This window comes from Lutra lutra, chromosome 3, assembly GCF_902655055.1.
Source record: "Lutra lutra chromosome 3, mLutLut1.2, whole genome shotgun sequence".
Lineage (NCBI taxonomy): Eukaryota > Metazoa > Chordata > Mammalia > Carnivora > Mustelidae > Lutra > Lutra lutra.
The window spans coordinates 47,418,273-47,442,252 of record NC_062280.1 but is presented as its reverse complement, the minus strand read 5'-3'; the positions used below and the strand labels follow the sequence as shown (position 1 = coordinate 47,442,252).

The 23,980-nt window shown below is 51.3% G+C and overlaps 2 protein-coding genes across 10 annotated transcripts in view; one reads left to right on the top strand and one right to left on the bottom strand.

Annotated features, from left to right (window-relative positions):
• PPP1R7 (protein phosphatase 1 regulatory subunit 7) overlaps window positions 1-14,224 on the bottom strand; it is a 29,316-nt gene extending 15,092 nt beyond the window's left edge. The window contains exons 1-9 of one of the 9 annotated variants that reach the window (XM_047721626.1): window positions 13,995-14,224; window positions 10,764-10,904; window positions 7,006-7,061; window positions 6,332-6,397; window positions 5,653-5,783; window positions 5,253-5,415; window positions 3,472-3,588; window positions 2,585-2,689; window positions 2,023-2,379 (exon numbers count right to left, since the gene is read on the bottom strand). In XM_047721626.1, the coding sequence (XP_047577582.1) occupies window positions 2,254-2,379; window positions 2,585-2,689; window positions 3,472-3,588; window positions 5,253-5,415; window positions 5,653-5,783; window positions 6,332-6,397; window positions 7,006-7,061; window positions 10,764-10,904; window positions 13,995-14,046 (957 nt within the window). In that variant the 5' untranslated portion in view covers window positions 14,047-14,224 and the 3' untranslated portion in view covers window positions 2,023-2,253. Of the gene's footprint in view, window positions 1-2,022; window positions 2,514-2,584; window positions 2,690-3,471; window positions 3,589-5,252; window positions 5,416-5,652; window positions 5,784-6,331; window positions 6,398-7,005; window positions 7,062-10,763; window positions 10,905-11,319; window positions 11,382-13,069; window positions 13,073-13,994 lie in introns of those variants that run through there. The other 8 variants (XM_047721629.1, XM_047721620.1, XM_047721621.1 and 5 more) reach the window with 8 other exon arrangements.
• Window positions 14,161-23,980, top strand: part of PASK (PAS domain containing serine/threonine kinase) — a 37,586-nt gene continuing 27,766 nt past the window's right edge. Inside the window, 3 exon segments of the mRNA XM_047721611.1 lie at window positions 14,161-14,653; window positions 14,655-14,832; window positions 23,317-23,488. Coding sequence (XP_047577567.1) covers window positions 14,214-14,653; window positions 14,655-14,832; window positions 23,317-23,488 — 790 coding nt within the window. The 5' untranslated portion in view covers window positions 14,161-14,213.

The following is a 23,980-nucleotide window of genomic DNA, read 5'->3' as shown; positions in this document are numbered from 1 at the left end:
GGGCACCGGCCTGGGATTTACAGCTCATAGGAGAGAGCAGAAGGAGTGCTCGGCCCTGCTGGAGCAGTGTCTGGAGTGACTGAGCACCCTCTCTCTGCAGGCCAGACACTGTGTCTCCTGTTTCCAGCCTGCGCCCCACGATCCCCTCTCCAAGGAGCGCTCGGCAGATGCTGTCTTTCACATCACCTAAGCCTCAGGAGTATTTTTTTTAAAGCTCAGCTTCAAGATTTAACAGAGTTGAATAACACTATAGTAAAAACAAAGACTGTTAAAGCTTGCATTGCTTGCTAAACCAGGTTTAATCAAACTAACCAGCAATTTTTTCTTAAAATCAAAAGGGAAACATTTAGAAGTTGGTTGACAATCTTATGTACCCATTTCTGACTGTGAATCCCTTCTTACATTTTCTGCTGTGTTCCTGGGATTCTGATTCCAAACCTTCCCAAGTTTTAAGGGAAAGTTACCAACTGTCTCAATAAAATAAAAACAAATCCGTGAACACACTCGTCAGCCCGTAGCCAGCAGCCATGCCGACTCAGAGGGGCTCTGGCTCCGGTGTCTGACTCCTTGAGGGCCTGCCCTCTGCCCCACCATGTCACCTAGCAAGAGTGCTGGCCAGTCACCCTCCAGGCAGCCACAGGGTCCATGCCGTGTCACATGCCAGCTGAGCATGGACACGTAGATGAGGAGTTCCTCTGTGTAGCTTGTGTTGGGCTCATCATGTGCGCTCAGGCTGTGGTGTGAGTGCAGCGTGGCAGTGCACCCCTGCCTGAGGGATGGGGTCTATAGCAAACAGGGACTTAGCGGGTCTCGGCAGAAGAGGGTGGGTGGCAGGCAGTGGCAGGCTGGGGTTGCCCCCGCAGTGACCTCCAGCCCTCTGAACCCGTCCTGCGGTGCCTGGTGTCACCGGGTACACGTGCAGAGACGCAGGCAGGCTTCGGTCGCAGTGCGGACTCTGCACGAAGGCTCGGTCCCGGGGACGCTGTGGCTGGCAGGACTGGGCCTGGGACCCTTAGCAGAGGGACTCGGTTATGCGCTTGACACTGTCCTGTGTTTTTCTGGGGAGCTGGACAGTGTTTTGAAAGCTCATCTGAAAGCAAACCAGTAGAGAATTGCTTCCCACCCCCCAAAAAAAGGGAGAGGGGTAGGAACTGGGCGGGGGGTGGTGAGCAAGTTCAGCAGACAGGGTGTCCATTGTGCAGTGACACACCACGGACAGCCATGTGCGCAGGGAGGGGGCTGCGTGGGGTGGGGTGCCCTGAATGCTGAGGTGGCATCATAGCTGGTACTGGGACGGGGATTTGCCATTTGGGAAAAACATACATTACTTCCTTACTTCCCAGAACAAAAATAAATTCCAGATCAATTAAGAGAAAAAACTTAAATGAACATTTGACTTCCAATTGAATGAAGCCCTGGGGAGACTGTCACATTGGACCAATCATAAATATTCTAATAACTAATTACCTTTAAAGTCACAACTACTTTTTTCTTTTTTTTTTTTTTTTTTTTCTGTTTTGTTCAGAGGCCTAACGATGATCTGGCGTTGAATCCAGACCACAGTGTAGCATGTCTACGGGTAAAATTCTCCACTTTCGCTTCTTTCCCATTTGCTGGGGACCTGTGCTCCGTTGTTCATGCTGCAGACAAAACCCTGTCCCCAGCCTCTGTAGAGTCCAGCCTCTCCCACGGGCCTCCACCCTCCATCCTGCACGGCCCGTGTGTGCCCGGTGGATTCGCTGGGCTATAAGCTCTCAGTCTGACTGCAAAGTGAAGGAAGGTGACTACGCTTATCACGGGCCAACTGTAACTCCTCGAAAATTCCAGGTAGTGCTAAAATGAAATTCAGAATGTGGTTTTCCCTCTAAAACATGGCTAACGGTGACTAGACCAGGGGCTGAGGCACAGAAGCCAAAGAAGCCTTTACTAAGACTGAAATTCTAGGTTTAGAATAACAAAAGTAACCATACGGTTACCTTTGCTGGCAATAAACAAAACAGAAAAAAAAAGAACCCAGTAAAATTGAATGAGAAAAAGTATTTTATTTGTCTCGACTACCGCAGGGAGGAAAAGCAGGCTTGCCTACAGGCAGCTGAGAAAGGCAGTGGCCAGTGCCGCCCACCCTCCCCGCTCAGCACATCTAAGGCTGTCCTGTGTGAGGCAAGAGCAGGGCTATCCCTGGGAGGTGGACAGGCCCTCCTCATCCCTGCGAGGGTGGGTGAAAAGCAGGGAGGAGGAGGGACGTGCAGGAAGTCAGTTCAAAGCTGAGGTCTCTTGGCCCCTGTGGTCTGGAAAGCCATGGGTCAGGAAGTGCAGTGGGCAGGATGGGGAGGGAGGGACAGCTGCCGACACCTGCCAGCCCTCCACAGGCTGGGCCCCCTGGGAAGAGGCCGAGGTACTACTGGGGACCACAGTGTGCAGCATTGGCTCCCCACTCTCCCAGGGGAGAGCGGAGACTACATGAACTTCATGCATGTCCCAGCGTGAGTGGGGATGGTCTTAACCATAGACCCCTAGAGGTAATGAGTCTTCTTCAGAACAGGACTCACCCGCACCGCCCTGGACACACAAGCACATGTCTTACATTGTTCTCCAGGCCCTCGATGACCTCGATGCCATTGTGGCTCAGGTACAGCTCTCGAAGGTTCACCAGGCTCTGCAGACCCTCCATCTTGGTCAGCCGGTTGCTCTGCAAGACGGAGGGCCAACAACCTCAGAACAGCAGAGGGGAGGGAACAAATTGGCTCTTAGCGCGGGAGACCGCTCCTCTTGGAGAGGCCTAATGCTAGGGCACTGCATTCTGAGTGTGCCAGTAGGAAGTGAACGTAGTGAGTGCACTCCAAATTTCAAGTCTGTCGCACTGGCTAAAAATGCTGTGTGAGAGTTGGAGGCCTTTAGGTGAAGTACTCACTTCTTTAGATATGCCTGGAAAGGTCTACTCCCATAATTCAGTCATTCAAAAATGTCAAATTCACTGAATATTTTAAAATAAATTACTTTGCACTTCTTTTAATATACATTGTAATGCAAAGTATATGGTCCTTTTTAAGAAAAGAATCTGCAGAACGTCTACTTTGCAAAAGGTACAACTGGTTTTGGGGAGACCCGCCACGCCCAGCACACGCTATGGCACCTCACCTCGAGGGCCTGGCGTACTCAGGGGCTTGCCAACTTGCAAACACAGGGCTCTGCTCTCTGTGTGGGTGTGGAAGCTTCCACCATGGAGCCAGATGCTTCAGGAAGCCTTAGCACAAGCTCAGCCTTCTTGAGACGACCCTGTAGCTAGAAGCCACCCAGGGAAGGACCTTTTATGTGTATGGATGTGGAGTCTCTGAAACCTAACATTTCAGTGGCTCCCTGATGGTGAAGGGAGAGCTGATTCCGGACACGGCAGAAGATGAGTGTGCGGGGTGCTGGGCAGTTCTGCCCCAGCCGGGGCTCGGCCTCAGGGGCATGAAGGTGGGTCAGTACCTGCATACTGAGCACCGTCAAGTTGGTAAGTGCATCCAGGTTCTGAAGTTTAGTGATCTTGTTTTTCCCCAAAAACAAACTCTCCAGACTGGTTAACGTGTCAATATTTTCAATTGCCTGTGAAAAAGACAGGGTCACAGTGAATATTGTGTGGCCAACTAGCTGGAGCGAGGGTGGGCGAGGGGCCTGGGCAAGGAGACGCAGCCATCTGGACTGTGGCCCTGGATGGGGGCAAGTTATCCGTCGACTCTGGAAATTCTCCACTGAAATCTCACTTAAAAGGTGGCTTGGCCAAGGTCTCATCTCCCAGGCTTACCCTAAGCCTCATGAGCCCGAGGTCAGGGGACATCCACAGGTGAGCAGCCCCCCATCAACCGCTGAAGCTCAGAGCTCACACGATATCATTATTCCATGGAGGGTTCATTAAAATGCATTCTGGGAACCTCGGTCTCCACAGAAGCGGCCCTGACCTCAGGATGCCACCCAAGATTCCTGGGAGCAGGCACCCCCATTCCATGGCTCTCTGTCCCCCATCTCAGGATCCACAACCCTCCCTCCCTACCAGAATCCCCTGCTCCTCTACTCAACCATCAATCTCAGTGCCTTGCAGAGAGTAGGTGGCCCAGGACATGCTAACTGACCGGACCTACTTCCCTCCCGAGTTCACTGCCAGCTTTTGGGCACATGCTAATCCACCAGCAGGGCAGGAGGCAGGTGCATCCCACCCTGCACATCACAGCAGGACTGGAGGATGAGGATTCAGGGACAGGGCTTCCTGAACTGCCTATGCTGATGTACGGTGAGCCACCATTCTCCTAGAAATGTTGCAGAGAGATACTTGATAAAATCTGACATCTGGACCACTCTTCACTCTTTAGTTTTAAATAGGCTACTTTGCTCACAACTGTCCCAGGAGGCCCTCCTGGGTTTGCACCCTGCCCAGCTCTCAAGGGCCAAGCTGGGTTGAGTACAGTGTGCTGTGATGTCCAAGAGCTAGACGGAGGGCTGTTTGCAACACAGAGGTGGGGGAAGAAGCGCTTGGGACAACTGTCTTCACTGGGATGTCAGGTGGTCTTCTGGCTAGCAGAGATCCTCATCACTGTCCTGGTGACCCTTCCTCCTCTTTGCTGGCTAACAGCTGCCACCACCTCCCCACCCCCCCGCCAATGTCAGTCCTTCTGTGACTCCTGCGTTTCTACCAGGGGCTCTGCCCAGTAGCTATCGTCAGATGGGTAAAGGCCTGCTCCTACGGACACCAACCTCTTTACTGAAGCCTCTTCTGTCTCCTCTGCCCAGTGCTCCCAGAGGTCAGACAGAATGTGGCAGGATGTAAGGGTGCCGTGGGGTGTGTCCAAGTTGTATGCAGCTGCCCAGGGAGAATGGGCCAACCAAGTTACTGAGTCGCAACATGCTTCCTATAGCCCGTGTGCAGGTCAGGTCACTATAAGCCACAACTCTGCTGTGTCTGGGACACTGTCATCTCAGAGAGGCCACCAAAGAACACAACCTCAGCATATGAAAACCAAAGTGCTTCACTTGGGTGGAATGTAACTGGGATGCTTTGCTAAGGTTTAGGCTGTGATCTGGATGAAGAACAAATGAAATTTCTGTGCAGAGAAAGGGCTAGACCACGTTCTTATTAACACTGACCTGAAGTTAACATTCTCTTCCTGGGAAATCAAACCCCACCCACCATATGGAGCACGTAGCCAAGCACACACCCCAGCACCCACCACCGCCAGTCCCCAAGGCCAGGCCCCTTGCCACACGCCCGCACCTACCCGGATGCGGTTGGAGCCCAGCTCCAGCATCTGCAGTTGGTGTAAGCTGCTTATGTTCTCAATCTTACTGATTTTATTGTTAACCAGGAAGAGCTTCTTCAGTCGTGTCAGCTTGTCGACTCCTTCAATGTTTCTCAGCAGATTGAAAGAAATATCTAGAATCCTGAGAACAAGCAAAGCATTTCAGTTTTAAAAGAGCCCAGGTGGCATGAGGCTCAGAATGCAAGTAAGCTGGAAGCAGCCCCCCCAGCAGATGGGCTACACACCACCCCAGCTGCCCCCCAGGCTCTCGGCAGGACCCTGTGGCAGAGGTGGCCCCCAGGGCTGGGAGCTGGGGCCCAGGGGTGGTTCTGGGGAGATGGAGCAAGCCCCACAGTCGTCCCCCGGACTCATGACTCACTCCAACTGTGTCAGCGCCTCCAGATTCTCAATCTTCTTGATTTGGTTGTCATAAAGATCCAGCTCTCGCAGACTCTGTAACTCCTCCAGATTTTCAATGTATTTAATTAAATTTTGACGGAGGCAGAGAGTCTGAGGGATGAAAAAGGACAGTTTTCACAGGCAACAGGGAGGCCACGAGATGCCAATTGTGTCACAGCACCAGCCTTCCAGGGCAGGGGATGCACTTTTCATGCTCCCGTTGTCTTCTAGAAACGTGCCAACAATGGAGACGATGGACAGACACCCAAAGAGGGGCTGGAGGCAGGCCTCGCACTGAGCAGACCTCCTTGGTGAGGGAGGCACTGGTTAGGGTTGGGCGTGCTATTTCCCAGCAGAGCAAACTAGCACTGGGCTCAATTTTGAACAAACGGAACTGAATGAGGTAAGGACTACAGTCTGGGTGTGCTTAACTGCAGGTAGGCTCTGCACCGGCTCACTGTCTGGCCTAGGGGAGCGGCCGTCGACCTCCTGGATAGTGCTGCAGACCCGTCCATATTTAGGGTACAAAGTGCCGATGGCAGTTCAGGACACGGGCCAGCAGAACCAACCCCCAGTTAGGCATATGCCCGTACCCCTTGGGTGGGATGGGCTCCGGGGTGTCAGCATCCCCTCCAGAGGAAGGACAGAGTTGCCCTCACCTTCACTTTCTTCAGCACATCGAACCCCTCAATCTTCCCAATGCGGTAGTGATTTAGATCAACGTCCTGAAATGAAGAAGAAATCAAGCTGCTGAGCAGCACCTAAAGACCTGCTTTCTGGAGGTGGGTGCAGGGGAGGGTGAGGAGACACTGTCAAGCCTGTAGACAGGCCACAGTGACACAGAGGACGGCTGCATGATGCTCGCTGGCAGTCTGACATAAAAATGAGCAGCAAGTAAAGTCTGTCTTCCCCCCAGCCCCCTGAGTACAAACATGGGCCCAGGCAGCCGCTGCCAGCTGTGGGCTTGGGGTGGGGGGGTGCCCAGGTGAGGCTTCCTGTAGTCTCCCGCCTGCCCGGAGCTGTCAGCGTTTGGTGTGCTTCCGATGTTGGGGAGATTGAGGCCCTGCCATGGACAATGCAATCACCAGACCTACTCGTGTCATTCAGATGACAAGGGCGGTTCATCGGCCACCCAATCCTCTGGTTCCAGACCTGGAGTTTCAACCACTGGTATTAGAAACAACCAGCACACAAGGAATCTGACCCAACCGAGTGGGGCACAGACGACCTTGCCTAGGAAATCACTTACTAATCTGGAACCTCCATAAAAGACACACTGACAGAGTGGTCCATCACCATGGCCCCTGAGGCTGCGGCCAGCCGGGGGCATTACCTCTGCATCTCTGTCCAGGCTGATGGTTTCCATATCCACAGGCAGCTCTTGTCCTGAAAAAATGAGAAGGAAAAACAAAGCCCATTCAGAACCCTAGTGTCCGTGGCCCTGGGACTTGGGCTGCCTGGCTCAGAGTGAAATCACGCCCAGCAGAAGCCACGCAGCGGCACATGGAGGCTCTGGATGGTGCGGCAGGGTTAATGCACTGCTCCAGTCACAGTTGCCTTTCAAGTATTCAGATGTCCCTGAACTCGGCGACCAGCAAAGGTCTCCAAACTTCTATGTGTGCCACTAAACTTGCCTGGGAAGGACATGTAGCCTGAAACTGTTTGCAGGAAGGAGGGGAGAGGCCAACAGAGCCTCAGGTGAGCCCAATGGGCGGTAGGGGAGCAGCCCAGAGCTGCCCAGCTGGCAACAGCCGGCCCTCTCCTTTCTCGTCCGTGGCAATAAATTAGACCATGTGAACACTGCTCATGCTGGGCATGTCAGATGTTCTAGGATGTGCCTTTTATTGCTTTGGAAAGTGGTCTCGAATCTATAAACACTCATCTCTGCAAAGAGGACACCAAAACAAAGGACAGCTTGACAGAGGGACTGGAGAGCCCTGACCGATTTAAACACACTTCTCTGCCGGAGGCACGAGCTGCTCCCTGCAGAGACCCCCCCTGCCCCAGTGCTGGGGGAGAGCTGTGCAATGAGCTCAGGCCCTGGCCCAATGGCCTGCCATCAGCAGCTTCCTGGTCTTCGTTTCTCCTGAACTGATGGATGCGTGTCTAAAAACAGCTCAGTGCTTGAAAACAATAACAGCGATCCTTGGATTTCATCCATGTCCGACAATTTCTCCCCTCAGTCTTAGCATCTGAATGAGGTCACATACTGTGACTGGATGACACTTCTCTAATGTCCCTTCTGGCTCTCTGAGGAAACTGGGCCGCCTGGCTTGACACACTCGTGATAGGAGCATGTGGCCCCCGCTCTCCTGGAAAGCGGCTGTCCCCACTGCTGTCTGCCCCCCTACCGCAAAGCTATATCTGCTTCTGCCATGGAATGGGCCTGCAGCCCTCAGACCTCATGCTCCTGGCACCTCCCAAGGACCAGGGGTTCACTCTGTCTGCTGGCCAGCCTGGCCCTTGACTGGAGGCAGCCGAGAGGAGCACTTGACCAGCTTAACCACTCAGCAACTGGCTGGCACTGGCTAATTCAGTCTTCTAACCTAGTCAAAAAAATATGTCGTTTGCTACAGTTTATTATTTACTGGAATTATTTGCTATAACTTTACAAGGTATCAACCAACATAGGAATGAAATAAGAGGAGTTGGGCAAAACCAAGAGATATACCCAAATTACTCCTCGCCCCCAGATGGCACAAATCCAAGATCCGTGAACTGTGGAAGCTGTAGAGAGGCAGCACAATGAAGGCAGGTGTCCAAGCCACCCAGCATCCACACCAGGACACCGTGAGAGGGCAAGGCAGCACTGCAGACAACTGAGCACGGCCGGTGGGTAGAGACCAGGCCTGGGCTCCATAGGACAGGTGGTCACACAGCTTAACGTGGCTGTGTCTGTAGCATGCCCAGCACTCAGGGCAGGCCCCTCAGAACAGCTTAACCTCTGCAATAATTACCAGCCTAGAATGTTTCCCCAAATCTATCATGTATTCATCTTTTTCTTTTTTTAAAATAAGTTAAGGAAAATAAGTGAAAGGTAACAGTTGACACATTTGAATTTTATTTGAACTTAGGACTTAAGTAAATACAGGTGGGAGCACCGAGGCCCGATTTCTCTTAAGGACTTATAAGACTACAAATTTCCAGAGGGTTTTTTTTTTTTTTAATATTTCATTTATTTACTTGAGAGCGAGCACATGCAAGAGCAGGGGGTAGTGCGAGAGAAAGAAGCAGGCTCCCTGATGAGCAGGAGCCTGATGTGGGACTTGATCCCAGGACCCTGGGATCAAAACCTGAGCCAAAGGCAGCAGCTTACCGACTGAGACACCCAAGTGCTCATCCCCACCCCCATTTTTAACATTTTCCAGAGTGCTTTTAATTAGCTAGTCATCTGGAACAAAGAACGCTGGGTTCGGATAAGCTGGGTTCAAGTCCAGCTGCTCTACTCTATCACCGTGAGCCCCAGTGTGAGCCCCTAGGAGCCTGCACTCACCACCCAGGGAGAGAAAATCCCCAGGACAGGGCCCCACCAACTCTCCAGTCCTTCATGAGCGCCGGATGTTCGGATGGGAGAGCAGGTGATGCTCCCACCCTCTTGGTCTTTCCGTGACTCAGTTAGACATAACGAAAGCTTCCATCCTTCACTCCCATGTACTTATTCCACCCACGCCGCTTCCAGAATATCTACTCTGGAGCTCCAAAGTAAATGTGGATGATACTTTTGTGGTAATCTCCCTTTGCCTTAAAATTAGGTTGCCATAGTTACCAATCATCTTCACTGGCACAGAGCACCATGTTATTTTAAAAATTAGTTTTTTTTTTTTTATAGAGTTTGTGGGTTTTATCACCATAAGGGTAGACCATGACTATTACTACCTTACAAGTCCATACATTGCATATAAATCTAGACAATGCAGAAGGTACAGCACCCTCTCAAACCTGCTGTTCAGAGACCTTCAACTGCAGTTTGATGTGTTTTCTCTTTAACGCATGTTAAAACTTAGATATTATTAACCATTTTAACAGTAAGACTTCGACATGCATACTGTTTGGAAACGTGCTGTTGTTTCCTACTAATGTATCCTGCACATCTTTCTGTCTGTTCAGATGCCCTCTCTCATTCTTTTCAATGTAAATCAATTTTTCTAACCAAACCAACAAAGATCACGGTTGGGGAGGGTGAAAAACCACCACTATCAACTGAGAACTTACTTTTCTCATCTCTAAATTAATTTTGTTGCTGTTTTTAATCACTAAAACAGGAGGCTACTGAGATATTTTCTGCATGAAACAATTTTCCTAACATCTTAGCAATTTAGGAGTCAAACTTCAGGCCTCTCGTATGGTGAAGCATGACTTAAAAATGACTTCTCTAGGGCGCCTGGGTGACTCAGTAGGTTAAGCAGCTGCCTTTGGCTCAGGTCATAATCCCTGGGTCCTGGGATTGAGTCCCGCATTGGGCTCCCTGCTCAGTGGAGACCCTGCTTCTCCCTATCCCTCTGCCTACTGCTCTGCTTACTTGTGCTCTCTACCTCTCTGTCAAATAAATAAATAAAATCTTAAAAAAAAAAAGAAAAGAAAAAAGAAATGACTTCTCTAAAATACTAAAGGTGCTATTCTGAAATTAGTTTACGTGACTAGGATAGGAAACAAAAGCATCATCAGCGAAAATATTTTTTTTTCAAATCTTGTATTCTGAATATATGGCTAATAAAACAGTTTTCTGATTCTGTCTCAGATGACATGCCAGTACTAATAATGTTATCAGTAGTAGCATTTGCTTCAGTGGAACTAAAAAAAAAAAAAAAGCATCCTGCTTGCAAGTGGCATAAATGAGTCAGCCCACGAAGGGAGTGCCTCAGGGGGCGCAATGCTCTGAGGGCACGGCCACCAGCCCCCTCGGGCCTCTACTGCCACATCAGCAGATCAAGAACCAGCCAAATGAATGCCCCTCCTGAGTAGCAGTCCTCCCACTGCCCTCGCCTCCACACCACACAGCCTCCACACCACACAACGCGGTGTAGTGGGGTTGGGCAGATCACATGCAACACGGCCGCACCCTCCCCCCTTAGAGAGTTTAAGGCTCTTAACTCGGCCTGGTACCTTCTGGGTCCTCTTCCCCCTGCTCCTCTCCATCCTTTAGGCTGTGCTCACTGAGGTCCGCCACTATACCGCAGCTCTGCTTCTTCCCTTCCTCATCGCCAGACTCTTCAGATTCGACTCGCCTGTCAACTAAGCCCACACACATCAATAAGAACTCACAGCCACTTTATGTGACTCCCTGAAGAACATTTAACAGACGGACATTCAGCTATAAGTCAAAAAGACTTCATTGAGAAACATTTGTTGAAGTCAGCTCAACAAACACGAGTGTCTTTCCTGTCTTGGGCACCATCTGCGGCGTATAGTGGTGGGGACAACTTGTGTGGGGGAGGGCAGAGCAGGGAGGACACATGGGGACTAAGATGAGTAACAGACTATTCCTGCCCTCAAGGAAATTGTGAAGAATTCCCAGATGTTGTAAAAGCCCTGGATCATTTGTGACAAAGCGGACTAACGGGTGACACAGTGAAGCATCTCCTGTGTGGCTCACTTTTGGCCTGGATGTCCACGTAGCGGGGACCATCGTGACCCTTCCACCACATACCTTCATCCATGCTCCACTATCCATTTGGCCAAGAAAACCAGCCCAGTTCACAGGCCCACGTTCTGAAAGAAATCAAGACTAACTCAAATCAGATTGTGGGCAGAGGGAAGGCTGTAATGAAAAAGGAGAAGATGGCCAATAGTGCCAAATGCCCCACATAAAGATCACCGATGCCAAACATCTGCACACAGTGATACCAGCCAACAGCTTTGAAAGGCTGGGAAATAAGTATTTTTGAATTAATAAATAAGGCAAGACTAAATATGGCAGACTGGTAAAAATCCTTTGGTAAGACTGTCAAATAATTTTCCTTTTTCCAGCTTTTTTCATGATCTCCCTTGGAAGTCTATCGTGAAGAGATGAAACAGTAATAAGTTACTGGGAGTTATCAATGATACTGAAAGTATTTTCTTTCCTGGCTACAGTTTGTCCACAAAGGGGTATACTCTTTGAGGAAAGGAAGTTTTATTTCTTCTTTGTATCTCCTCCTGGGCCTAGAAAAGTAGCACCCAGGGAATCGGGCTGCATTAAACCAAGTTCTTATGAAATCAACCTGCCAAACCTCTGAATCCACTCCTTCTTCCCCACCCTGGCAACTGCCTGGGCTCCTGCCTGGCATTCTAACTGGTCTCTCTGGGACTTTTCTGGCTCTGTCTAATCTATTCTGCATTGCCAGAGAATCTGATGTGATTGTAAAATCCAAATCTGATCTTTGACTCCAACAAAAGTTTTTTTTTTAATTTTTATTTTTTAAAAGATTTTATTTGACAGAGAGAACGCGAGAGAGCCCAAGAGCGCAAGAGCGCAAGCAAGCACAAACAGGTAGAGCAGCGGCAGGCAGGCAGGGGGAGAGGGAGAGGCAGGCTCCCTACTAAGCAAGAAGCCTGGATCCCAGAACTCTAGGATCATGACCTGAGCCGAAGGTAGATGCTTAACTGACTAAGCCACCTAGGTGTCCAAACTCCAAAAGTTTTTGGACTGCCAGTGACTCCTGCTGAAATTTTGCCTTGCCCATACAAACACAGTGCTGGCAGGCTATTTGGTTTTCCAAGCCTCACTCTCCTCATCTGTATAAGGGGGTTAGGATAGGACCCACAGACCACAGGTGTTGTCAGGACTAAAGCACAAAAAGCACAAAAGCAATCAGCATGTGCATGACATGGAGTAAACACTTGGTAATTAGCTATTACCAGGCACAGGGCACTCTGTGGTCAAGGCTAAGAGAGAGCAAATTCTACCGGGTGTGGTATGGCTGTGACCAGGGTGGCAGGGACATAGGGCAGCCAAATGAAATGTGGAATGAAGGGCAGCCAAAGTGAAATGTGGAACACTATCTTCAAGGCAGCAGAGGGTCTAGAGCATGAGATAGTAGATCCAACTATAAGGCAACTTTGGGATAGTGAGAACAATGGACTGGTTCAAAGTACAGACAGTGGGAATGGAAGAGGTATTGAAGATCTGGAGAGATTAAGGATATAGAGGCATCAGAACTTGTTGACTAATTTGGATGGGTGGGAGCGGGAGAGAGAGAATCACCTGGGTTTTGTATTTGCTGTTTACCAAGACGTGGAAACAGGTGAAGAGAAAGGGGTAGATTGGGAGGACCGTCTCGAGGAGAGGGGATAGGAAGAGGTGCTTTTTTGCTCAACAAGATCCAAGACCCTTCACCAAGGTACTCCACGACCTTCTCTTGCTACCCTCCTCCAAAAGCACAATCACTCTTGGTCAAATCTCCTTTCAAACAGACCACCTTCTTTCACAGCCCTTTGCTTTAGTTTTTTTCTGGCCTGAAATGATATTTGATTTTTCTGCAACCTGGTGATTTGTAGTTATCCTTCAAGCTTCAGGTCAGAGTTGGATTTGGTTAGGCAGCCATCACTCCAAACATGTCAGCTCTTCTTCGCACTCCACCTCCCATCCTTCTTCCCCAGCACTTTACACATAAGACAGTGGCTGAACTTCCTCCCTCCGAAAATCGGGGGAGACCAAAGCATGTAAGCACTTGAAGACAAGACTGACTCTCCAACTGGTGTGTGTATGTATAACTATATGCACATGTAATATGCAAATGACTTTTCAACAAAACTAAAGAGTTGAATTTAGTCTTTTCAGAACTATGACACCTTTGAAAGCAGGCTTCCGTTGTTTAACAGTTCAATCTCTCGGCTCCTTTCCATCCCTTCCCCACAACCCATTCTCTTACGAGAGGATTCTTCTCCACCTCCACCACGTTCACCTATGAGCCGACTGGGGCAGGTCCCACGGCGCCCCGCGCCTCAGTTTCCCTGATAGCTGCCCCGGGAGACATACCCGCGGCGGACCAGGCTCCTAGGTTCGGGGCGAGGCTCCCACCAGGAGGTGGGCGCCCGGGCACCAGGACCACCGCGTCGTCAGTACCTGCCCGCCCGCCCGCCAGCGCCGCTACTCCCAGCCAGCCTTGGGTTTGGCGCCTCTGGGCCGCCCGAGCCTTCCTGACCACTGCAGCCTCCGCCCGGGGTCCCCGGGCCCGGGGCCGCCCCTAACACGCCGAGCCGGCTGGCAGCTGTCAGGGCGCGCTGCGGGGCTCAGGCCACGGTCAGAGGCGGGACGGCCCGTTTCTCTCAGGCAAAGCCGGTGAGGGCCGCTGCTCCCCCGCCCGCTGGGCCCTTGGGCCGCTGCCCCACGGAGCCGCTCACCCTCCATCATCTCCTGCGACTGTTGCTGGCCCGCGCCGCGTTCCGCCGCCATGTTGGCTGCTCTTCCCCTTTCCGGAATCTGTCGCCTCAGGCCCCTCAGCCAATCAGGGGTCCCGACTTGGTGCTGGCTCAGCCAATGGAATCCCACCCAGGGTTTGAACCCCGACGCGCCTGCGCAGCCTCAGCACTTCATGGGAATTGTAGTTCAGCGGAGAAGCCATGTGGTCCTCAGCCACAGGAGTGGTCCTCAGCCACAGAAGTAGCCCGTCTCACCTCCCCGGGGCAGGTAATGTGAGAGCGCCCCGGAGGCTTCTGGAGACGAGGAGCGGGGAAGAAGACAGGGGCGGTCGGGGCCTCACGCACAGAGCCGTGGCTGCAGGAGAGCGGAGAGAAGAATCGGGGAGATGCTTAGGGCTCGTGGAGGGTCTCTGCGCGGGGCTGCAAAGTGCGGGCCAGTCGAGTGCGTGCCGGCCCTTGCAGGCCTCAGCGGCTGCGTCTGTACACTGGCCAACTTCGTCCCGACGTCGCCGCGCGGACTTGGCCCGTGAGAAGGGACCGTCTCCAGTTAACGCTCAGCGCTGGGCGCCCGCGCACGTGGTGGGGCCGGGGCACCGGGGGCCAGCCCCTCCCGCAGGTGCGGGGACAACCTATCTTGGTCCAGGACGTCGACCCAGTCCAGCGGGCCGCAGCCTCCGTCGATCCTTCGGTCCTGAGGGCGTGCCTGACCCGTGAGGGAGCCTCCTTTCGCCCCCCGCCCTCGAGGCCTCAGAGAGGGGACCCTGGTGGATTCGGAGACTGGAGGAAACGGAGTCACTTAAATTCCGCGGGCGGATGCGCCACCTGTTTTTTGGTTCCTCCGAGGCGCCGTAAGGGGGGTCCGGTGCGTCCCTAGCAACCGTGAGCGCGGGCTTCTAGGCTCGGGAGGGCTGAGTCCCGCCCCCAGATGCTAGTGGTTGGCTCGGAGGACCTGTCAATCGACACGAGTTGTTCTACGATTGGCCGGTGGGCGAGAGGGGAGGCGAGGCTCGCTTCGCGAGGTGAAACAAACTTGGCCGGGGGACTCCGGAAGGCCCCAAGTGAGGTACCTCCGCTGGGGAGAGCGGTCCCGGGCTCCAGGGGCTCCTGGCGCGGCTGGTGGATGAGCCCCTGCCGGGTCCTGCGCCCCCGTGCCCCCTCTGTGCGGCTCCGGCCGCTGGTGGCCCGTCACCGCCTTGAGACCGTTCGAGGCGCCCTGGCGCCCTGGCCCGGGGGGGACCGGGCCGCACTTGCCCTCCGGGGCCGCGCCGGGGCCTACGCCCGCCGGCGCCCCGTCCGCCCCCGAGCTGGCCGCGTGCGCTTTGCGGACGTCCCGTTGCCCGCCGTCCTCTCACTGCTCGCTGTGGCGACGGCGGGTCTCTGGGCGCGCTTTGCGGCCGGCGTCTCGCCCGCGACCCTCTGCGTGCCCGGCTTCCTTCTTCGTCCTGTCTTCGCGGCTCTCTTCCCAGACGACGGCGGCGCCTGAGCGCGGAGCCCGGGGTGCGGTCTGGACGCCTTGCAGCCCCTTCCTTTCCGCATCTCATCACCCAGTAACTGCCCATCCTGTGCCGAATTCTGCCTTCTGTGTCCCCGCGCCGTCTTTCCGCCGCTGCTGTGATTCGAGACCGCCTGTTTCTCGCCTGCGTCGCTGTAGCCGGCCCGCCAAGCCCCTGCCCCTATCTTCGGTAGAATGCGGATCTGGCCGTGCTACTCCCCAAGCACAGATCCTTTTAAAGTCGGTCTTTGGGAAAATGTCCAAAGGGCCTGGGCAGGCGTAGTCGGAGAACCTGGGAGTTCGGCCTGACTTCTTCAGGCCCGTCCCCACATACTCCTCCCCGAGGGTGCTGTGGCAATCTTGGTCTTAGGGTGCCTCTGGCTGTCCGCCAGGAGGGCTTCTTCAGTCCCCTTTCGGTGCTCTGCTCGGCTGGTGCCTCCTCCAGGAAGCCCTTGTTGACCTTTGGGGTCTGGGAAATGCCTCTTGCTCACATTCTCCAACCCAGCAGCCATCATCCTAGATAGTCTTTAGGATGCCTCCAGGCGAGAAAAAGACACAGTCCTAGAAAGGCTCTGGGGGGAGGGGGGAGTAGTTTTTGGCCCCCAAAGTCCAGAGCAAGGCAGATTTTAGGGTAGGTTTATCCTCAAAACGACATCCTCGCCATCTCGTGCTCTGCTGCCCGTTGTGTTGGCTTCATTCTGAGGCTGGTTCTGCTCCTGGTGGTCCCCAGTGGTGGGAGCAGCTGGAGCTTTTTGCTTCCTAGCTCCGTGAGGGAAAGATGATTGCCTCCCGAAGTTCACCCCTAAGCTCAGAGTTCTTTCCCAGAAGCTCCCTGCAAATCTCTCCTTGCTTCTGTTTGGTCTGAGGGCAGTCACTCATGCCTTCTGAAATAAAAACTAGCAACAGTAGTAGGATCACACAGAGACACCACCTGGGGCTGTTCAACATCCTGTATCTTCTGCTCAGAGTAGGTACAAAAAACCCAAAACCCAGGAAAATTATTCTAAAAACTTAGGGCTGGACTGGCAGGAGTTTCTGGTTAGTCTTTGAATTAAGCCTGTGAAAAAGGAGTGATGTAAGGTTGTGTGAAGCCAGGCTCGGTGTTCTCAGAGGCTGGCCTGTGCCTGTGGAGCTGGAGGTGCTGGGTGGCTCTGCCGAGGTGCTGTGGGCCTTGGTGCCACATGGCGTGGATGTGGTGTGCAACGCTGACTAGCCCGTGGCTGGCCACAGAGGGCACAGAAACCACAAAGGGATTTGGCTTTCTTGCAGCCACTTGATTTGTTGGCTTTGGACACCATTTATCTACCCCCCGCTCCCCCATGCAAGACCAAGCATTTTGGCCCCTACCCTCCCTTCCCTTTCTTCCCTTCTTTCCCTCTTCTTGTTACCTTTACAAAACCAACTTTTATAACTTACTATGTATTCTAGAGTTTTATTAGTAAATTTACAATGTAGTCTGAAGAGAGGTTTTTGTTTTTTTTACAAGTCAGAGTTTTCTCACATTCACAGTGTAGTCAGAAGTTATCATCAAGTCTCTGTGCTTTGTCAGTCGGTTGGTTGTAGAAATAGAAATGAAAATGTGATCATGTTGTTCTTTATTTTAGAAATAGTCCCTTTAGATGCTTAGAGAAGGGAAGCAACAGGTTCTGTTAGTTTGCTATCTAATTTCTCTTTTACTTCTTACTCTTTTGGTTCCTAATCAGCTGTTGCTCTTAGGATCCCACACTGGATATATACGTATGTGTAGGAAACATCTCTTAACTTTTTAGCATACGCTGGTTAACCATTCAAAAGGATAAATGCGACATTAGTCATGAATCATAACAATGAAGTGAACACATTTAAGCCCAAAATTAGGAACTGAAAGACCTTAGGCCATTGTATGGCCCTCCATTCCATCTTGCTGCTGGACCCTCAGAGGAAACCTGCCGGAAGTTTGGGTTTTTTCACATTTGTGTATACCCTTCAACAATATATGTAGATGGGGGTGTTGTAGAAAGGGAATTTTACTCTCAATGGTCTTTCGTAATTTGATTTTTTTCACTTACTATATTGTGAGATTTATCCTCATTGCGTGTATAGAATTTGTCTTCACTGTTATGAGTCATAGGGTGAATATGCCAGAATCTTAAATTTGTTTTCTTGTTGATGAGTGTTCAGGTTTATTCTTCAGTTTTTCTTTTGCCATTGAGGGCTATGCTGCCCCGATCATTCTTGAGTGTGATTTGCTATTTACGTGCAAGGATCCTATAGAATATAAGTCTAAGATAGTGGGATAAACTGTCCCAGTAGGTTAATGTGTGACTTAACCTGTTTTCTGAAGAGGTTACATTAATTTGTTAGTGTTGCCATTAATTCTGATCTCTATCAATATTTGATATTATTAAAATTATTAGGTTTTGCTGGCTTAGTAGGTGTAAAATGGTCATGATTGTGCTAATAAAGCTAAGCCCCTTGTTACAGGTTTACTGTCTACTAAGGCTTCCTTTTCTGTGAAATTCTTGTTTCCATTTTTTCCATGAAGCTGTGTGTCTTTTACTGTATTATTATTTTTTAAATTTTAAATTATTGGCCTTTTGAACTCTCTTGGATATTAATTTCCTGGTTATATATGTGGCAAATATATTTTCCCAGTTTGGGGTTTCTATCATTTTGTTTGTGGTATTTTTGGTGAACGGACATTCTGAACTTTAATGATAAATTTATCAGCTTACAGTTAGAGCTTTTTGTGTCTTGTTGAAGAAAACCTTCCTTGCCCAAAGTCTACTGAAGGTCTTTTAATTATCTATGAAAGTTTTGACTTTCACAAGGTTAGTCTTTGATGTCTTGGACGTGGCTTTTCACATGTTGCATGTTGATCGCTCTCCTGTTACTGTTTCTTGGAGGGACATGGAGTTGCCTGGCTTCCCCATGGGCCTGTGGCCAGTGCTGGGCACTACTCCCTGTCAAGCGTCTGGGGTTCTTTCCCACACTGGGCCGGGGGTGGCCGATGTCTGTTCCTTTGATCGGTTTGGTTATTCCTGCCCAGACAGACCCACACCACCACTTCTGTTGGGTTTTCACATTTGGGAGGCTGGTCTGTGGCTTTGTTCCTCACTCTTACCTCTCCACTCTCTTCCTCTTACCTCTTCCTCTCCACTCTCTCTCCAGCTAGCTGTTCAGTTCTGCCCATCTTTATCTCTTAACTTCTCTCTCCCAGCTCTATGTTCTTGTTTCCCTGCATTGCATTCTGGGTTATTTATTCGCATAAATCTACCGATCCTCTAACTTTCTTTTCAGCCCTGACTACCTGCTTCATCATTCATTAACATTACACATTAACTGTATTGAGATAATTTACAGACACTAAAAGGATGGTCAGTGCCTAGTTCAGGGAGCGTTGAGATAGTCCCACAGCTGCAGGATCATGAGAGCTTTCCCATTGCCCTCCAAAGACCCTCTGCTCTTTCTTAGTCAGCCTCCCCAGCCGCAGCTCCCCACCCCCACCCCCGCTGCCCCTGCCCCAGTCTGGCTGTTCTCTGCTTTCTGCCTGGCTAGGTCAGGCCTATCTCCTGCTGAGCTTCAGGCCTGGAACCCCTGCAGGAGGTGTTCTGCACAGCTCCAGGGCTCTAAGGGCCATCGGAGCCATTGCTGTCTCCCTGTGTCTTCTTTCCTATTGCTGAGTATAGGGGTCTTTTGTGTGGCTACGCTTTGATTTGCTTATCTGTTCTCCCCGGGAGGGACATTTGGATTGTTTCCAGTTTGGGGCTGTTCTGAATCTCTCTTCCAGGCAGATCCTTCATGCAAGCCCTGTATCCTGGGCCGACTGACAGCCTGCTTTCTGGGGCCCGTGTGTACACATCGTGTCTTCCTGCCGATACTCTGCGAGTGTTCTAGCTGCTCCCACCCTGACCAACGCTCTGTGTTTCCACTCTGTCATTTTAGTCGCCCTAGTGCTGGCATGTGACGGCTCGTGACAGTTGAACTTGCGTTTCCCACATTACTAATGGTGGTGAACGTTTTTCTCATGTGCTTCTTTGTAATTTGTATGCCTTCTTTGGTGAGGTGTCATTTAAACCCTTTATCCTCCACCCCCTTTAAAAAAATCTCTGGTTGTTATCTTTTTTTTTTTTTTAAAGAATTTATTTATTTATTTGACAGACAGAGATCCCAAGTAGGCAGAGAGGCAGGCAGAGAGAGAGAGGAGGAAGCAGGCTCCCCGTCCAGCAGAAAGCCCGATGCGGGACTCAATCCCAGGACCCTGAGATCATGACCTGAGAGGCCCAACCCACTGAGCCACCCAGGCGCCCTTTGGTTGTTAGTCTTATGACTGCTTAGGATTTTTCTATGTATGTGATCCTGTCGTGTATGAATTGAGACAGCTTTATGCCGTTCTTTTCAGTATATGTGCCTTTTATTTCTTTCTCTGCCTCTGTTTACTGGCTGTTCCCCCTAGAACAGTGCTGAAGAGAAGAGGCTAGTTGGGCTTCCTCACTCTGCTCCAGACCTTGGAAGGCCAGCATCACGGGCCTTGGGTTCTTCGTGTGTGCCCCTGGGCAGGTGGAGGATGTTTCTTCCTCCTCACTTGTGAGTGTTTGTTCCTGTGACGGGGTGTTGGATTTTGTCCAATGGTTTTTTGATTATCAGTTGATATGACTGTGTGATTTTTTTCCTCCTTTTTTTTTCTTTAGCCTTTTGATATGGTGAATTACGTTAACTGATCTCCAGATGTTAAGCCAGCTTTTTATTGCTATGATAAGCCCCTCTTGGTTGTATTGAATTAATTCTCTTTTTTACATATTGCCTTAGTGGGTTTGCTAACATCTTGTTGAGGATTTTTGCATCTCTGTTCACAAGTTATTGGTCTGTGGTTTCCTTTCCTAGCAATGTTTTTGTCTGGTGTGGTATCAGCGTGATGCTAGCTTCAAACACTGGGTTGGATGTGCTCTGCCTGTTTTTAATTTTTGGAGGAGTTTATGTAGTATTTGTAAAGTTTTTCCGGCGAGATAAACACAACACCAGGCAAAGTGGGTGCAAAGCAAGATTTATTAAAGGCACTCTCTGGCGAAGTTTCAGGGCTCAGGAGAAGGGGAGCCAGGAAAGTTGCTCCGGGAGGAGGTGGGCACCCTCGGGCGAGGTTCCACGACTCTGGAAAGCAGAGTGGCGGAAGTCGCACCCAAGGCAGGGAGAAGGGGGCTTTTAAGGGGCCTCGAGGGGAGTTCAGGGGTCTTTTGGCAAGTTTCCCTTATTTGGATATTTCGCCTGCTCGTCGGGGTCCTATTGGTCCACTGGATCCCGGGACGGGGTCTCAGATTCCCGCTTGTCAGGGTCCCATTGGTCCACGGGAGCCCGGGGCCAGGGGGTTTTCAGATTCCTTCTTGGGTCTTTGTTCTCCTGCCCGAGCTCAGGTTTTGTGGCGGGAACTTTCGCCATCTTAAGTAGCCCTTTCTTTCTGCCAGCCCAACAGTATTGAAGTTATTTCCTTCTTAAATATTTGATAGAATTTACCAGTGAAGCCATCTGGGCCTAGAGATCTTTGATGGAAAGTTTAAATTACAAATTCATTTTTTTTAAAGACTGAAATGTAAAAATTTAATTTCTAAAAAGCTGTTTTTTTTATTTTTGAAGATTTTATTTATTTATCTGATAGAGATCACAAGTAGGCAGAGAGGCAGGCAGAGAGAGCGAGAGGAGGAAGCAGGCTCCCTGCTGAGCAGAGAGCCCGATATGGGGCTCCATCCCAGGACCCTGGGATCATGACCTGAGCCGAAGGCAGAGGCTTTAACCCACTGAGCCACCCAGGTGCCCCTAAAAAGCTGGTTTGATTCTTTCAATATGTAGTTGTTTCTGAGAAAGTCTTGTTCTGCTCCCTTCCGTGACTCCTGTCTCTCGTGTTTTAAACTTAGACGCAGGCATTTGTAGTAAATGGATGTTCTCATGTGTTTGAATCCGTTTAAGTTTTCTGTAGACTCTCACCAAAGGGGGCTTGTTTCCTTGTCTGTGTCACTGGAAGGGAGCATATTTGGTTGGTTTCGCTTTTGGAAACCCATATTTAGGATGTTTTGCTTCTGGGAAGATTGCTTTTGCCAGGGCCTGGGCTGCTGAGCTGGGACCACATTTCCCCAGCTCAAAGCGCCTGGCGTCTCTGAGGGAGGCTCCCGCCTCGTAAGGGGGACTGTAGCTCACGGGCGTCTTTATCATCTCACAGGTGAGTCTCACTCTCAGGTAGCTCAGAGATGCCACAGACTGATACCCTGATGAGCTCTAACTGCTCTCAAGTAGTTATCCAGACCATTGTATTCTCTTATTTTTTTTCCAGGACTTTTGTCTTTTGTTTTTTAAATTCACCTGGAACTAATGTTTGTATGCGGCAAGTCACAGGGATGCATCATAACTCCGGGCTGATTATCTAATTCTTTTGAAAACTGGCAGCTCCTGGGTGACTCAGCGACTCAGTGTTAGTGGTTTGTTTTCCCGGCTTAGGTCCTGGGGTCCTCACAAGAGCTCTAGGCGGTGTGCAGCGCGTTACTGTTATTCACATTTTGCTTAGAAGGGGGCCGAGGCAGGAAGGCCAGGGGGCTGTCCAGGGCCTCGCTGTGCTGGGGCATGCTGTTAATTCCCCATGGAGTTTCACTGAGTGCCAAGCTCCTTAACAGACCTTGGTCTGTTTCTGAAGCTGATTGGGTTTGTTCTCCTGTTTGTTCCTTTGCTGTTCCGATCTCCATTTGGGTAGCTCTTTGGCATGTTTTGATGTTAACATCCTTCCACACTGGTGATAGTGGGGCCTTCAGCTTTCTGTCTTGGGGACCCCTGCCCCACCACGTTTAGGAGCTTGGCACTGAGGCGAGTGTTGGCCAAGCTCTGACAGCTGAGGGGCCTGGGATGTGAGCATACCAGAGACCCCATACAGAGACCCCAATTACAAACTGGGCTCACACACTGTTAACTGTGGGAGTCACTGCCCTCTTGTGCTGCTGGCAAGTCTTCATGATGACCTGAAGCCAGGGCAGAACTGGCGGGCTGGGCCTCCTTGGAGTTCTGTGCTACAGTGGGGCGTGGGAAGGGCCAGCCCCCCTTTTCTTTCCACAGCAGGTCCGTCCTGTGCAGGTGCCCCCACCTGCTTATTGAAACTTGGCTCCTCGGCCAGTCTTTGGGCCTGTGTGTACCCATGAGGGAACCCTGATGGGGGAAGAGGCCGGTGCAGGTCTCAGAAGTGGCTTCCACATGCTCAGAAGGTGACCATGGAGAGGGCACCTGGGCTCAGGATGGGCACGTTGCCCTGGCGCCTTGGGCTCCTCACTTCATCCAGGCCCCTGGCCCAGGCCTCCAGCACTGTCTGGAGGAAACTGTGCTGCAGACATGAGATTTTTCTGTATTTTTTTCCTTACAACTGTTGGCAAATCTACAGGTACTTAGAAAATACAGTTAAACACACAAATCCCTGGTACCAGGCCTGCCTCCGGGTTCTCTGCTGTGGCTTTGTGTCGCTCATTTGTCAGCAGCCCCGTGGATGGTTCTCAGGGCCACTGGTCGGAACCCCTGGATTCGGGGAAAGCTGGGGCCACGCAGAGCCGCACGGGCTCCTTCCCATTGTGCTTTGTTCTTTCCCTCTGCTTCCTTCTCTCTCCCATCGCTTCCTCTGCATTGCTCCAAAATGGCTCCAAAATGACTTTGGTCACTGGCCTTGCACTGGAGGTACTGGCCTACGTGGCACTGGGGGCGTGGGAGCCTTTTGGGACTGAGCTGCCATTCAGCCTGCTGAAGGATTAGTTGCTTAAACTGCTTTCCTGTTGTTGTGTTGCCGATGCCGATCGGGTTCACTTTGTTTTCTAGCTGACGGTTGCTCCCCTGGCCAGCGGGCTCCCGATGGAGGACGGAGGCTCCCCTGAGAGCCCGGCTGCGCGGACTGCCACTGAGCCCAGCGAGTCCCTGTCCTCAGCCCACAGACGCCTGAGCAGAAGGAATGGGCTTTCGAAGCTCTGCCAGAGCAGGATGGGCCTCTCCGGTAACCCCCTCCTGGGTGTCGTGGGCGTCAGTGTTGAAGATGAAAGCGACAAGTCCTTCTAGGCTTTGGTCGGGTGTGCGGTTCTCACTGTGTGTGGAGCAATGCCCACAGGCCCCTCCTGGGCTGTGTGGTTGCTGCTGGCGTTCTACTGCCAAGACCTTGCTTCAGAGTGTGTGCGGGCACTATTGTGGACAGGGCTGCTGTGCAAGTGAAATACAGTTTTGCTGATTTAGTTCAGTAACTATTTGAGGACTGTGTTGCAGCCTCATGCTTTCCTCCTGGATGCAGAAGACTTGCTCGAGGGCAGCCAGCTACCTGGTGCGGGAGGCTGTGCCCGGGCTGGGCTGAGATGTCGAGGCTCCTGCTGCCTCACTCACTTGTTTCTTCCAAGTCAGCCTCTGCCTCCAGAGCTTAGTGGGCTTGTTGTCTGAGGGGGTGCCTAAGGAGACAGCAGGTGCAGGCCTGCAGCTGGGTGGACCTAGAGCATGGGGA